This window comes from Lissotriton vulgaris, chromosome 9 (genome assembly GCF_964263255.1).
Source record: "Lissotriton vulgaris chromosome 9, aLisVul1.2, whole genome shotgun sequence".
Lineage (NCBI taxonomy): Eukaryota > Metazoa > Chordata > Amphibia > Caudata > Salamandridae > Lissotriton > Lissotriton vulgaris.
In genome coordinates, this window is record NC_141697.1 from 27,937,559 (window position 1) to 27,951,493 (window position 13,935).

At 51.1% G+C, this 13,935-nt stretch overlaps 1 protein-coding gene across 3 annotated transcripts in view; it reads right to left on the reverse strand.

Moving 5' to 3' along the window:
• Positions 1–13,935, reverse strand: part of NUBPL (NUBP iron-sulfur cluster assembly factor, mitochondrial) — a 74,618-nt gene that overhangs the window by 30,460 nt on the left and 30,223 nt on the right. For all 3 annotated transcript variants that reach the window (XM_086936956.1, XM_086936957.1, XM_086936958.1), the window contains exons 4-6: positions 10,887–10,977; positions 8,690–8,729; positions 8,204–8,294 (exon numbers count right to left, since the gene is read on the reverse strand). In XM_086936956.1, coding sequence (XP_086793082.1) covers positions 8,204–8,294; positions 8,690–8,729; positions 10,887–10,977 — 222 coding nt within the window. The remainder of the gene's footprint in view (positions 1–8,203; positions 8,295–8,689; positions 8,730–10,886; positions 10,978–13,935) is intronic.

The following is a 13,935-nucleotide window of genomic DNA, read 5'->3' on the forward strand; positions in this document are numbered from 1 at the left end:
CGTGCCGGGCTTCAGGAGGGACGTCCCATGGTCCCAGGTGGCAGGTCTGAGCAGATCTAGCTCCCCGGACGGGGGAGCATGATGTTTACGGCACCTGAAATAAATAGCGCAGCCCTCCTCCGTGGATCCGGAGGTGCGGTGCGGGGACTTGGTCAGCCCGGGAGGCGGCCGCAATTGAGGCCCCGGCTTTGGGGCCTGGTCCTGGTCGGCGCCGGGGAGGTGACCGGCCGGGTTGGTGTGAGCCCTCTCTCCTACCTCCCCGCTTCCCTCCGCCTCTGATTTCCTGACATGCTGGACTTGACCTCTGGGTGCGGGGGTACTACATCGAGGAGCTGAGGCGGCGGGCTCCTCCTGTGGAGCCTTTCTACGGTGCTGGACAAATTCGCGAGCACCAACTGGGGTGCAACGCCACTTGAGGCCCCGGCTTTGAGGGCTGGTGCAAATCGATGCTGGTAAGAGGCAGCACGCATATACAGGGAGCGCCCTTTTTGGAGGGGAGCGGCTTGGATTGAGTACTGGGCCAGCAGCATTGTGGAGGCTGTCCCCGGGCCCCCCCCCCCCCACGTGTTGGACATAACGCTGCAGGGGGCTTGCTGCTCCCAGGGGATTTTGCAGGGGAGCTGATGGTAGCTGCAATACACTGTGCCCCGTCCCTTGGACGCAGGGCTTGGAGCTGGATGACCCTGTGCTGATCCGCGAGAGGTGTGACGGGCTCCCGGACCCCCTGGGCCGCGTCGTGGTGATTGGGGGGACAGTTGGTGCCTCTGCTTCCCCCCCCCCCCGACTGTAGTGGAAATTTCGCGGAAGGGCGCAGCTGACCCCTCGATTGCTGTCGACACCTTCGGGGACCATGATGGTTTCAAGGCCTGGACTGGCCTTGAGGGACTAGCCGGCGACGCCCATTCCCGACGGGTGTATGTGATCATTGCCGTGTGATCCTAGAGTGTCCCCAACGAACGATCGTGGTTGGGGGGTGAGGCCTGGAGTTGGGGTGCTGCCAGATACGCATCCTTTCCGTCGTCGGACTGCTTGGGGGTTTACTCCACCTACCTGGGACTGTGTGGGACCGGTGGACATTGCTGATAGATTGGACCTGCTACTATTGCGCGCCACCTAGTTTGCCCTATATGCCGACGAAGAAGATGGCGACGGGGGGCAGAGGTTCGAGGGGTAACCCGCAGGCGCAGTTGTCCAAGTTCACCTGGACCAAAGGGACGGACAAGGGAGACTCGCCTAAAGCGGATAAGATAGGAGCAGGGACGCCACCAACCCCGACAAAGGAACCAACACTCCATGATGTTCTGGCGGCCATTGGGGACATGCGCACATCCATGGACTCTGTCACTAATTAAGTCGCCCTCCTTCGTGCAGATTTTAAGCAAACGAACGAAAAAGTGAAGGAGCTTAAAGTTGTGACGGCAGCGCTACAAGAGGATACCTCGGAGCTACAACGGCAAGTGCTGGACCTGGAAAAGAAACAAACCCGCATGGCGCAGCAGCTGGATGACTACGAAGGGAGGGCCCGCCGGAACAATGTACGAAAAAACAGAAGGGCCTACTGCGGACCTTTTCGTAGAGGAGCTGGTCGTGAAACATCTGAAGTCTAAGGCCCTCTCCGCCTTTTTCTCTGTCGAGCGCGCTCATAGAGTGCCAGGCGGGCGACCCAAGCCTGGGGCCCCGCCGAGACCCATAATTGCGAGAGTTTTTAATTTCAGGGACATTATCCTACAGGCCTCTAGAACTGGCCCGCCGTTGAGGATTAACAACTATGAGGTCTCCTTCTTTCCTGATTTCACTGCGCGGGTCCAGGCGCAGAGACGCAGTTTTCAGGCAGTTAAACAGGAACTTCGCAACAGGGAAATCAAGTACGCCATGCTTTTTCCGGCCAAATTGAGAGTGGTTTTTTGACTCTCCGGATGTTGCCTGTGACTGGCTGGAAGGGTGGACAAAGGTTGGTGACGCGAGAGTAGCCCAACGCAAAAGGTCTAAGCGACAGGAGGGTGAAGAATCTACTGTTCCAGTGGCAGAGGCTGAGATGTAGGCCAGCGGACTAGATGAACAGGAATGAGTAGTGACATTGTCCACCTGATGGTCTAACATGTGGTGACATTAACAAGTAATGGGGGGGTGTGTCCCTTGGGGGGGGGGTAATGGCCTGGCCAGGGGGGGGGGGATCAGCGGGGTGCGTTTTAGTTTGATGTAGTGAATGTGTAACAGGCCTAATCTGCGTTCTTTATAGACATGTTATGATGTTATTCTGAAGGTTGTGTCCTTAGAAGATAAGCACTGAGTTTTTGTGTTTACAGTCTTAAGCCACGGGTTGGAGAGATCTGCTTCTCCTCCGCGTATTTAGCATGGTTTGGGGTAGTACGTGCACTCTGCCTCGTTGGGGGGTGGGCAGTTTGAGGTCCACAGGCAGGGGGGCGGGGGGGAGTTGGAGGGGGGATGGTGGGGAGGTTGACGATGTTGATTGCAGAAACACTGAACAGCTTGCATTTTCATTGACGGAAGAGGGGTGGGGATTGTTATGTTTCTTTATTTTTTTTAGTTTTAGGTTGCATTTTAGCTTCGCTTATGGTAGGGGGCATGTGACAATGATGAGATTTCAGGGCGATGTTGATTATGATGTCAGACGAGAAAATGGGTTACACGGAGATTGAAGTTACTGCCCCGGTCCAGACCCTGGTGCCTCCCATGACCCTCCTTACTTGGAACGTGCGCGGGTTGGGGGACAAGATTAAGCGAGGATTAGTACTGCAATATATCTGCCGTGCTGCCCCAGCGCTTGATTTGCTACAGGAGACGCACTTGGTAGGGGCGACTTGTAAGGCCCTGGATCGCTGGGGGTACACGATGGTGGTACATTCTGAATTCTCCACTGGGTCCAGAGGAGTCGGCATATTGCTGCACAAGCGCTTCCCTTTGATTGTACAGCAGGTATGGACAGATGCGCAGGGTCGCTTTGCGGCTGTTTCTTGTTTGTGGGAAGGGAGAAAATTTTATGTGGTGACAGTATACATTCCACCGGCCCTTCATGCTGTTGCATTCCCCTCCCTTAGTGCTTTTCTGTTGACACTGCCGGAAGGGGAGCTTATAATAGGAGGAGATTTTAATGCGGTTTTGGATGAGGGGCTAGACCGCCATCCCTGTAGACAGCAGGAAGGTCGAGATTGTCTGGTTTCACAGAAGCCCTAGGCCTCATGGATGGGTGGAGGTTTAAACATCCTAGGGAGCGCTGCTACACCTTCTACTCGGGGTACACAATAGTTTTTCACGTATAGATTGCTTCTTCCTCTCCGCTGATAATCTGCCCCATTTGACGGAGGCAGTGGTAGGCCCCAGAGGTATTTCCGATCATTCGCCGGTTTTCATGACATACTCCACCTATTTGACAGCGCGTAGACGTATTTTCCCGATTTCCCCGGGTTATTTGCAGGTTCCCCAAATTTGGAAAGAGTTGGTCACGGTTTTGAAAAATTACTTCCAGGAGAATGCGGACTCGGTCCGCTCGCCGGGGGTCCTCTGGGAAGCGTACAAAACAGTGCTGAGGGGCCAGGCGATGGCCACCATAACAGGTCACAAGCGGGCTTTACATGCTGACCTTCAGGTGATCGAGGGTGACCTGGCACTGATACAGTCTAGGCATGAGGAAAACCTTACAGAGGAGCTTAAGCAGCAGTTACGCCTTAAACAGGGGGAATAAACCGAATATCAATGGGCCCAGGTCCGATACCGGCTTTTACGATCGCAACATACTGTCTATGAGATTGGGGGTAAAGCGAGGAGGCTCTTGGCCTGGCTGGACAGAAAGGAACGGGCACAGAGGACAATAGCGCAACTCCGCACCCCGTCCGGCTCGGTTGTTTCTACACCTGCCGATATCGCTGATACCCTAGCCGACTACTATGAAAAGGTTTATACCCCCACCGCCCATATGACAACAGAGGAAGCACAGACATATATCAAAGATATAAGAATGCCCTCATTAACAGACGCTGACACATTGCTCTTGGACTCGGCCTTTTACGAAGGACGAGGTCCTGCTCGCAATACACTCCTTGCAGTCGGGTAAGGCCATGGGACCGAACAGTATTCCTGTAGAGCTTTATAAGCGCGTCTCAGATCTCGCGGCTTTGCCTCTTTTGAGGATGTTTGTCGATAGCCTAGATGCGGGGGAATTGCCGCAAGATCAACGGACAGCCACGATCATTGCTATACCGAAACCTGGCAAGCCTCCAGACGAGTGTACTTCTTATCGTCCATATCGCTGCTAAACGCGGAAGCAAAGATATTGGCAAAAATGATAGCTAGTCTCCTAACCCCCACTTGACAACGCTCATCCACCCCGATCAATCCGGATTCATGCCAAACAGGAACACTGCGTTGAATTTGAGGCGCGTCCACGTGGTAATGGTTTTGTCATTAGATGCCCGAATGGCCTTCGACATGGTCGAATGGCCGTATCTATTTGCGGTTCTTCGGCATCTGGGCTTCGGCCCCAAATTCTGTGCTTGGGTAAGACTATTGTATATCAAGCCTCTTGCGCATGTGGTGGCTAACGGTCACATTTCCAGAGATTTTCAACTGGGCCGTGGCACGCGTCAGGGGTGTCCTTTGTCGCCTCTGCTTTTCGCCCTAATCCTGGAGCCCCTGGCGGCGTGGATAAGGTGGGACCCCATGATTAAGGGCCTTAGCTGGACAGAGACATGGGAGGATCGTATATCCCTCTACGCTGACGATATCCTTCTTAATTTGACCATGCCCAGACGGTCAATAATAGTACTTCTTAATATTTGTGAAATTTTCGGCAGGGCTTCGGGATATACCATCAACTGCTCTAAATCGGTCTTGTATGTTTCTTAAGGGTCCCCCACCATCACTTCCGGCTGATTGTCCCTTGGTGATCACTGATGGGCCCTTTAGGTACCTGGGGGTCTAGGTGACGCCTAACCTGGACACCTTTTTCCAACGTAACCTATTACCCCGCTTGACCGTTTCCGTACGGATGTGAAGCACTGGCACACCCTACCGCTGACCCTTTTGGGGAAAGCGGCATTATTCAAAATGATGACTTTACCGCGGCTACTATATATTCTTGAAAACACTCCGTATCTTGTGCCTTTGAAATATTTTGCACCAATAAATACACTGGTTTCGGGTCTCCTTTGGGGGGATAAACCGGCGTGCGTTTCCAGGCAAAAGTTAGTTAGGGGCTGGTATGATGGGACATTGTGCTTCCGGATATTCAACTGTATTATTGGGCGGCTCAGTTGAAGATCATAAATCACTGGCTTCATGCTCCACAGACTGAACCGGCGTACAAGGCGGATAGATACGATCTGGGTGTCGGAGGGGTTCTGGCAGCGCTCTATGATGTTAAGAATGCGGCGGCCTTGGTGGGACCTACTGCCCATACGGTACGGCTGTGGTACTTGGCATCGGCTCACCTTTAATGTAAATGTAAGATCACGCCGATGACACCACTTTGGTCATCGCGCCGGCTCGGCCAACTCCGCAATAGTAAGTGATTCGAGGCCTGGGATTTGATCGGTATCTCAACGGTGGGGGATCTTTGGCGACGGGGCGCGGCCCTTCAACTGGTGGAACAATATGATCTGGCGCCTACAGAGCGCTTTAGATACTTACAGATTAGCCATACCCTCCGGTCGGTGATTCCTATTGGTGAAGAGTTGCCTGAATCCACGCCGCTAGAGGACAGACTACTTACGGAGCATATGCCCACAAAAGCAACCTCGTTAGTGTACCGTAAGCGGGTCAATAATTTGCCTGACCTCACTGCGAAACTAAAGGAAGCATGGGTGGTGGAGATAGGTGAAATGGATGAGTCCGACTGGCAGACCGCGCTGTCCTCCCCCAAAGAGGTGGCTGTGCCGTCTAGGCTCCGATTGGTGCAGCTAAAAATTTTGCACCAAGTGTATTATACTAGGGTCACTCTTCACAAGATAGGGAGAATTGCACATCAGTATGGCTTGCGGGGATGCGGGGACTTTCTTCCATACCATTTGGGACTGCACATTAATCGCTGGATATTGGTCCAGGGTCATGCGTACCATATCACAAGTGGCAAAGGTCACACTGGTTCCAGAGCCGCTTTGTTGTCTGCTTAACATTTGGGAGCCCAACGACTTGAGTCACCCCATGCAAGATTGGGCCACGCTAGGTATTATGTATGACAAACGAAACGTGGCTAAGGCGTGGGGATCCCCCCAGGTACCAACGCTCAGGGACTGGTGTGCGGATCTGGACTATGCAATGGTAGCAGAAAAAGCAGTGTACTTGAATCGAAAATGCCCACGGAAGTGGGCCAGGATTTGGGGGGCTTGGAACGAGTATAGAGGATTCATTTGTGACCCTCCGCAGCTGGATAGTGGCACTGACTCTGATTAGAGGGGAGGTGGGGGCGGGGAGGTTCTGGGAAAGGAGGAAAGGGGATGATGTACTGCCATGATCGTGATTTGTTTTTCGTCATGTGTCACTATATTTGTCTTTTGTACGTCATTTGTTTTGCCCTCACCACTGAAAGCCCAATATGGTTTATTTAAATGCAATCATTGTTTGTTATGTTTATGAAAAAATAAAAAATAAAAAAATATATATAAAACAGTAGGATTCTCTCGCCATACAGACAGCAGGAACCTCTCACTGTATACAGACAGCAGGAACCTCTCACTGTATACAGACAGCAGGAACCTCTCACTGTATACAGACAGCAGGAACCTACAGCAGGAACCTCTCACGATATGCAGACAGCAGGAACCCCGCAGGAACCCCTCATAATACAGACAGCAGGAACCTCTCATAATACAGACAGCAGGAACCCCTCATATTACAGACAGTAGGAACCTCTCACTGTATACAGACAGCAGGAACCTCTCACGATATACAGACAGCAAGAAGCCCTCACGATATATAGACAACAATCACCTATCACAATATCCACACAGCAGGAAACTCTTACGATATATAGACAGAAGGAACCTTTCATGATATACAGACAGCAAGAACTTCATACAACACGCAGACAGCAAGAACCTCTCAGGATATACTGACATCAGGCACCTCTCACGATATACAGACAGCAGTAAACTCTCACAATATACAGACAGCAGGAACCTCTCACAATATACAGACAGCAAGAACCTCTCACTGTATGCAGACATCAGGAACCTCTCACGATTTCAAGAGAATGAGAACCCCTCACAATATACAGACAGCAGGAACCTTTCACGATGTACACACAGCAAAAACCTCCTACAACACGCAGACAGCAGGAACCTCTCACGATACAGATAGCAGGAACATCTCCGGATACAGACAGCAGGAATCTCTCACCATATACAGATTGCAAGAACCTCTCAGGATACAGACTGCAGGAACCTCTCAAGATACAGACAGCAGGAACCTCTCAAGATACAGATAGCAGGAATCTCTCACTGTATACAGACAGCATGGATCTCTCACCAAATACAGACAGCATGAATCTCTCACCATATACAGACAGCAGGAACCTCTCACAATATACAGACAGCAGGATTTTCTCATGACACAGACAGCAGGGATCTCTCAGACTACCAATAGCAGAAACATCTCAGGATACAGATAGCAGGAATCTCTCACCATATAAAGACAGCAGGAACCTCTCACTATATACAGACAGCAGGAACCTCTCATGATACAGATAGTAGGAATCCCTCACTATATACAGACAGCAGGAACCTCTCAGGCTACCAATAGCAGAAACATCTCAGGATACAGATAGCAGGAATCTCTCACCATATAAAGACAGCAGGAACCTCTCACTATATACAGACAGCAGGAACCTCTCATGATACAGATAGTAGGAATCCCTCACTATATACAGACAGCAGGAACCTCTCAGGCTACCAATAGCAGAAACATCTCAGGATACAGATAGCAGGAATCTCTCACCACATAAAGGCAGCAGGAACCTCTCACTATATACAGACAGCAGGAACCTCTCATGATACAGATAGTAGGAATCCCTCACTATATACAGACAGCAGGAACCTTTCAGGCTACCAATAGCAGGAACCGCTCATGATACAGACAGCAGGAATCTCTCACTCTATATAAACAGATAGCAGGAACCTCTCACTATTTACAGTTAGCAGGAATCTCTCATTATGTACAGGCAGCATATTCGGACGAAGGCCGGCCTTACCTGCCGCAGCAGCTTTTCCATGGCTGACATAACCATCAGGCCTCGCCATACAATTGGGGCTGATTCTTCAACCAGGAAACCTATTGACATGCTGAGGAGAAAGATAAGCCAAAGAGTTACTTTCCTGCAAGCAGAAGGTGGCGAAGGAAGTAAAAATAAAGTAATAAATGTGCTTCAGAAAACAAAATTAAACATCACCCGTGGTTTAAAGGCAGGAATGCATGTGAAGAGCCTGCTAGGAAATTTGAGAGAAGCAAAGGAGTATCAGCCGTGTACCTTGCAGCGCGACCTGATGGATTACTTACACACAGTGAGAAAGGGCTGAGAAACTCACCTAGCTACAGCACAGTATATTATCCAAAGGAGATGACATCATGTAAAAAGTCACCTCCCCCAAGCAAGAGATCCTCAGCCCATGAATGTTCTCTTTCAACCGTGCAAAGGGACTACTAGCCGGAAACCCCAAAGGGAAAGACGTATACTCACCAAGCAATCCCATAGTTCACAAGAGGTCTCATTAGGTTCTCTGAAAAATAAAGAATATAAACTCAATGCCTGACTGTGATCATCATACAGCTGTCACTCAATTGTATGCTCTTCTAATGCTCAAATCCCCTACTACATTAGCTCGAAAAGAATGAACAGAGAGAGAATGGAAACTAAAAGAAACCACCCAAAATCAATGGGCTTCAATCCTGCTGTTGTACACTTTGTGCCTTCAGAGTCAGAAAACCACTGCTCACCAGTGCACGATCTGCCGAGAACAATTACAACACTCTTTGAACCCCATTAGGACCTCCCTCGCTCTCTATAAAGTCTTGATTTCCATCCTCTTTTGTAACGCCTATTTACTAATTTGTAAGAAAGTTTCATTCTCCCCAGAAAATCTGCACCGTCCCATTAAAAGCATTCATCATCTTCTGCAAGGCCGCTCCCCTCCCCTTAAAATGGTGAATTCTCCAATGTCGTGGGACGCTTCGGTCAGTATTTGTAAAGCATGCATGGTTCCCAGTAAGAGCTCATTCATATCCCCTACTCTGTAAGATCCACCTGGCCTCCCATCGAAGGCTTCTCTTCTGCTGTGAGGTCTGCCTGTCCCCTGCTCTGTGAGATCCCCCTGGTCTCTCATCAAGGCTTCTCTTCTGCTGTAAGGTCTGCCTGTCCCCTGCTGTGAGATCCATCTGGTCTTCCATCCAAGGCTTCTCTTCTGCTGTAAGGTCTGCATGTCCCTGCTCTGCTGTAAGGTCTGCATGTCCCTGCTCTGCTGTAAGCTCTGCCTGTCCCCTGCTCTGCTGTGAGGTCTGCCTGTCCCCTGCTCTGTGAGATCCCCCTGGTCTCTTATCAAGGCTTCTCTTCTGCTGTGAGGTCTGCCTGTCCCCTGCTCTGTGAGATCTCCCTGGTCTCCCATCCAAGGCTTCTCTTCTGCTGTGAGGTCTGCCTGTCCCCTGCTCTGTGAGATCTCCATGGTCTCCCATCCAAGGCTTCTCTTCTGCTACGAGGTCTGCCTGTCCCCTGCTCTGTGAGATCCCCCTGGTCTCTTATCAAGGCTTCTCTTCTGCTGTAAGGTCTGCCTGTCCCCTGCTCTGCTGTAAGGTCTGCCTGTCCCCTGCTCTGCTGTAAGGTCTGCCTGTTCCCTGCTCTGCTGTAAGGTCTGCCTGTCCCCTGCTCTGCTGTAAGGTCTGCCTGTCCCTGCTCTGTTGTAAAGTCTGCCTGTCCCCTGCTCTGTGAGGGCCATCAAGGTTTCTCTTCCGCTGTAAGGTCTGCCTGGTCCCTTGCTGTGAGATCCATCTGGTCTTCCATTCAAGGCTTCTCTTCTGCTGTAAGGTCTGCCTGTCCCTTGCTCTGCTGTAAGGTCTGCCCGTCCCTGCTCTGCTGTAAGGTCTGCCTGTCCCCTGCTCTGCTGTAAGGTCTGCCTGTCCCTATTCTGCTGTAAGGTCTGCCCGTCCCTGCTCTGCTGTAAGGTCTGCCTGTCCCCTGCTCTGCTGTAAGGTCTGCCTGTCCCCTGCTCTGCTGTAAGGTCTGCCTGTCTCCTGCTCTGTGAGATCTATCAAGGCTTCTCTTCCGCTGTAAGGTCTGTCTGTCCCCTGCTGTGATATCCATCTAGTCTTCCATTCAAGGCTTCTCTTCTGCTGTAAGGTCTGCCTGTCCCCTGCTCTGCTGTAAGGTCTGCCTGTCCCTGCTCTGCTCTAAGGTCTACCTGTCCCCTGCTCTGCTGTAAGGTCTGCCTGTCCCCTGCTCTGTGAGATCCATCAAGGCTTCTCTTCCGCTGTAAGGTCTGCCTGTGCCCTGCTGTGAGATCCATCTGGTCAACCATTCAAGGCTTCTCTTCTGCTGTAAGGTCTGCCTGTCCCCTGCTCTGCTGTAAGGTCTGCCTGTCCCCTGCTGTGAGATCCACCTGGACTCCCATCAAGGTTTCTCTTCTGCTGTAAGGTCTGCCTGTCCCCTGCTCTGTGAGATCCATCTCGGCTCCCATCAAGGCTTCTCTTCCGCTGTAAGGTCTGCCTGTCCCCTGCTGTGAGATCCACCTGGTCTTCCATCCAAGGCTTCTCTTATGCTGTAAGGTCTGCCTCTTGCCCTGCAGGCAGTCTTTCACACCTTCTCTATCGTCCCTTCTGCTGTAAGCATGGTCACACACTCTTAAGATCTATCCTACTTCAGGTTATAGAACTCTTACTTAACATACTTTCTGACAGCTCTGGGTTTCCGCTCAGATTCATCATCTTGGGGATGGAGGGGCCGAACACGTCAGCATCAAGGAGGCCGACAGCCTTCGTCTGACCAAAGAAACAAAGAGAAGACATGAATGTATCACAGCAAAACCAACACTTCTTTTATTGTTGCAAATGGTTCATCCATAGAACACAGCTTTACTTCACACACACGCGTGCGCTGCCTGTTGCATCAGAGTCTGACATGTTAATTCAGTGATGGGCCTGAATTAACCAAAGTCCTGACGCTTCATTTTCAAACCCAGCATCTTAATGGGGCTCCAGTGGTGGCCCCTGCAGGCCCGCACCATCTCCAGAACCAGCGGCATCATTTACAAAGCCATCATGACCAGCACCATCTCCAGAACCAGCGGCATTATTTGCAAAGCCATCCCGACTAGCACCATCTCCAGAACCAGCGGCATCATTTACAAAGCCATCCCGACCAGCACCATCTCCAGAACCAGCGGCATCATTTACAAAGCCATCATGACCAGCACCATCTCCAGAACCAGCAGCATCATTTACAAAGCCATCCCGACCAGCACCATCTCCAGAACCAGCTGCATCATTTACAAAGCCATCCCGACCAGCACCATCTCCAGAACCAGCGGCATCATTTACAAAGCCATCATGACCAGCACCATCTCCAGAACCAGCAGCATCATTTACAAAGCCGTCATGACCAGCACCATCTCCAGAACCAGCGGCATGATTTACAAAGCCATCATGACCAGCACCATCTCCAGAACCAGCGGCATCATTTACAAAGCCATCCCGACCAGCACCATCTCCAGAACCAACGGCATCATTTACAAAGCCATCATGACCAGCACCATCTCCAGAACCAGCGGCATCATTTACAAATCCATCCCGACCAGCACCATCTCCAGAACCAGCTGCATAATTTACAAAGCCATCCCGACCAGCACCATCTATAGAAGCAGCGGCATCATTTACAAAGCCGTCATGACCAGCACCATCTCCAGAACCAGCGGCATCATTTACAAAGCCGTCATGACCAGCACCATCGTCAGAACCAGCGGCATCATTTACAAAGCCATCCCCACCAGCACCATCTCCAGAACCAGCGGCATCATTTACAAAGTCGTCATGACCAGCACCATCTCCAGAACCAGCAGCATCATTTACAAAGCCGTCATGACCAGCACCATCTCCAGAACCAGCGGCATCATTTACAAAGCCATCCCGACCAGCACCATCTCCAGAACCAACGGCATCATTTACAAAGCCATCATGACCAGCACCATCTCCAGAACCAGCGGCATCATTTACAAATCCATCCCGACCAGCACCATCTCCAGAACCAGCTGCATAATTTACAAAGCCATCCCGACCAGCACCATCTATAGAAGCAGCGGCATCATTTACAAAGCCGTCATGACCAGCACCATCTCCAGAACCAGCGGCATCATTTACAAAGCCGTCATGACCAGCACCATCGTCAGAACCAGCGGCATCATTTACAAAGCCATCCCCACCAGCACCATCTCCAGAACCAGCGGCATCATTTACAAAGTCGTCATGACCAGCACCATCTCCAGAACCAGCAGCATCATTTACAAAGCCGTCATGACCAGCACCATCTCCAGAACCAGCGGCATCATTTACAAACCCATCATGACCAGCACCATCTCCAGAACCAGCGGCATCATTTAAAAAGCCATCATGACCAGCACCATCTCCAGAACCAGCGGCGTCATTTACAAATCCATCCCGGCCAGCACCATCGCCAGAACCAGCTGCATCATTTACAAAGCCATCCCGACCAACACCATCTCCAGAACCAGCGGCATCATTTACAAAGCCATCCCGACCAGCACCATCTCCAGAACCAGCGGCATCATTTACAAAGCCATCATGACCAGCACCATCGTCAGAACCAGAGGCATCATTTACAAAGCCATCCCGACCAGCACCATCTCCAGAACCAGCGGCATCATTTACAAAGCCGTCATGACCAGCACCATCTCCAGAACCAGCGGAATCATTTACAAAGCCGTCATGACCAGCACCATCTCCAGAACCAGCAGCATCATTTACAAAGCCGTCATGACCAGCACCATCTCCAGAACCAGCGGCATCATTTACAAAGCCGTCATGACCAGCACCATCTCCAGAACCAGCGGCATCATTTACAAAGCCATCATGACCAGCACCATCTCCAGAACCAGCGGCATCATTTACAAAGCCGTCATGACCAGCACCATCTCCAGAACCAGCGGCATCATTTACAGAGACATCATGACCAGCACCATCTCCAGAACCAGCGGCATCATTTACAGAGACATCATGACCAGCACCATCTCCAGAACCAGCGGCATCATTTACAAAGCCATCATGACCAGCACCATCTCCAGAACCAGCAGCATCATTTACAAAGCCGTCATGACCAGCACCATCTCCAGAACCAGCGGCATGATTTACAAAGCCATCATGACCAGCACCATCTCCAGAACCAGCGGCATCATTTACAGAGACATCATGACCAGCACCATCTCCAGAACCAGCGGCATCATTTACAGAGACATCATGACCAGCACCATCTCCAGAACCAGCGGCATCATTTACAAAGCCGTCATGACCAGCACCCGCTTATCGTGCAGAAAGGTTCACCGTCTCTGGTGGTTCTCTGCACACCTGCAGCCAGGACCCAATCGGACTGCAGACTAAGAAGGGTAAAAAAGAAAAAATACAAGGCCGCAGGCCTTTTCCATCTATGTGCCTGGGATCTGGAAAAACATCCTTGCATCCATCAAGACCGTCCCAAACCTAACTCCGATTTAGGATACAGTTTAAGACGCACCTCTTTAACCCATTCGACGCTGATGACGAGATGGGCTCGTCATGGCGTAGCCTCCTCGCACGCTGATGACGAGCCCAGCTCGTCACGTAAAGTGCGTTTTTTAAAAACCCAGCGTGCGAGCGGAATTCCGCTACATCACAGTGCATTAACCATCCACAACCCATCTACCTCTCTTTGACTTTATGCTCATCTATGAC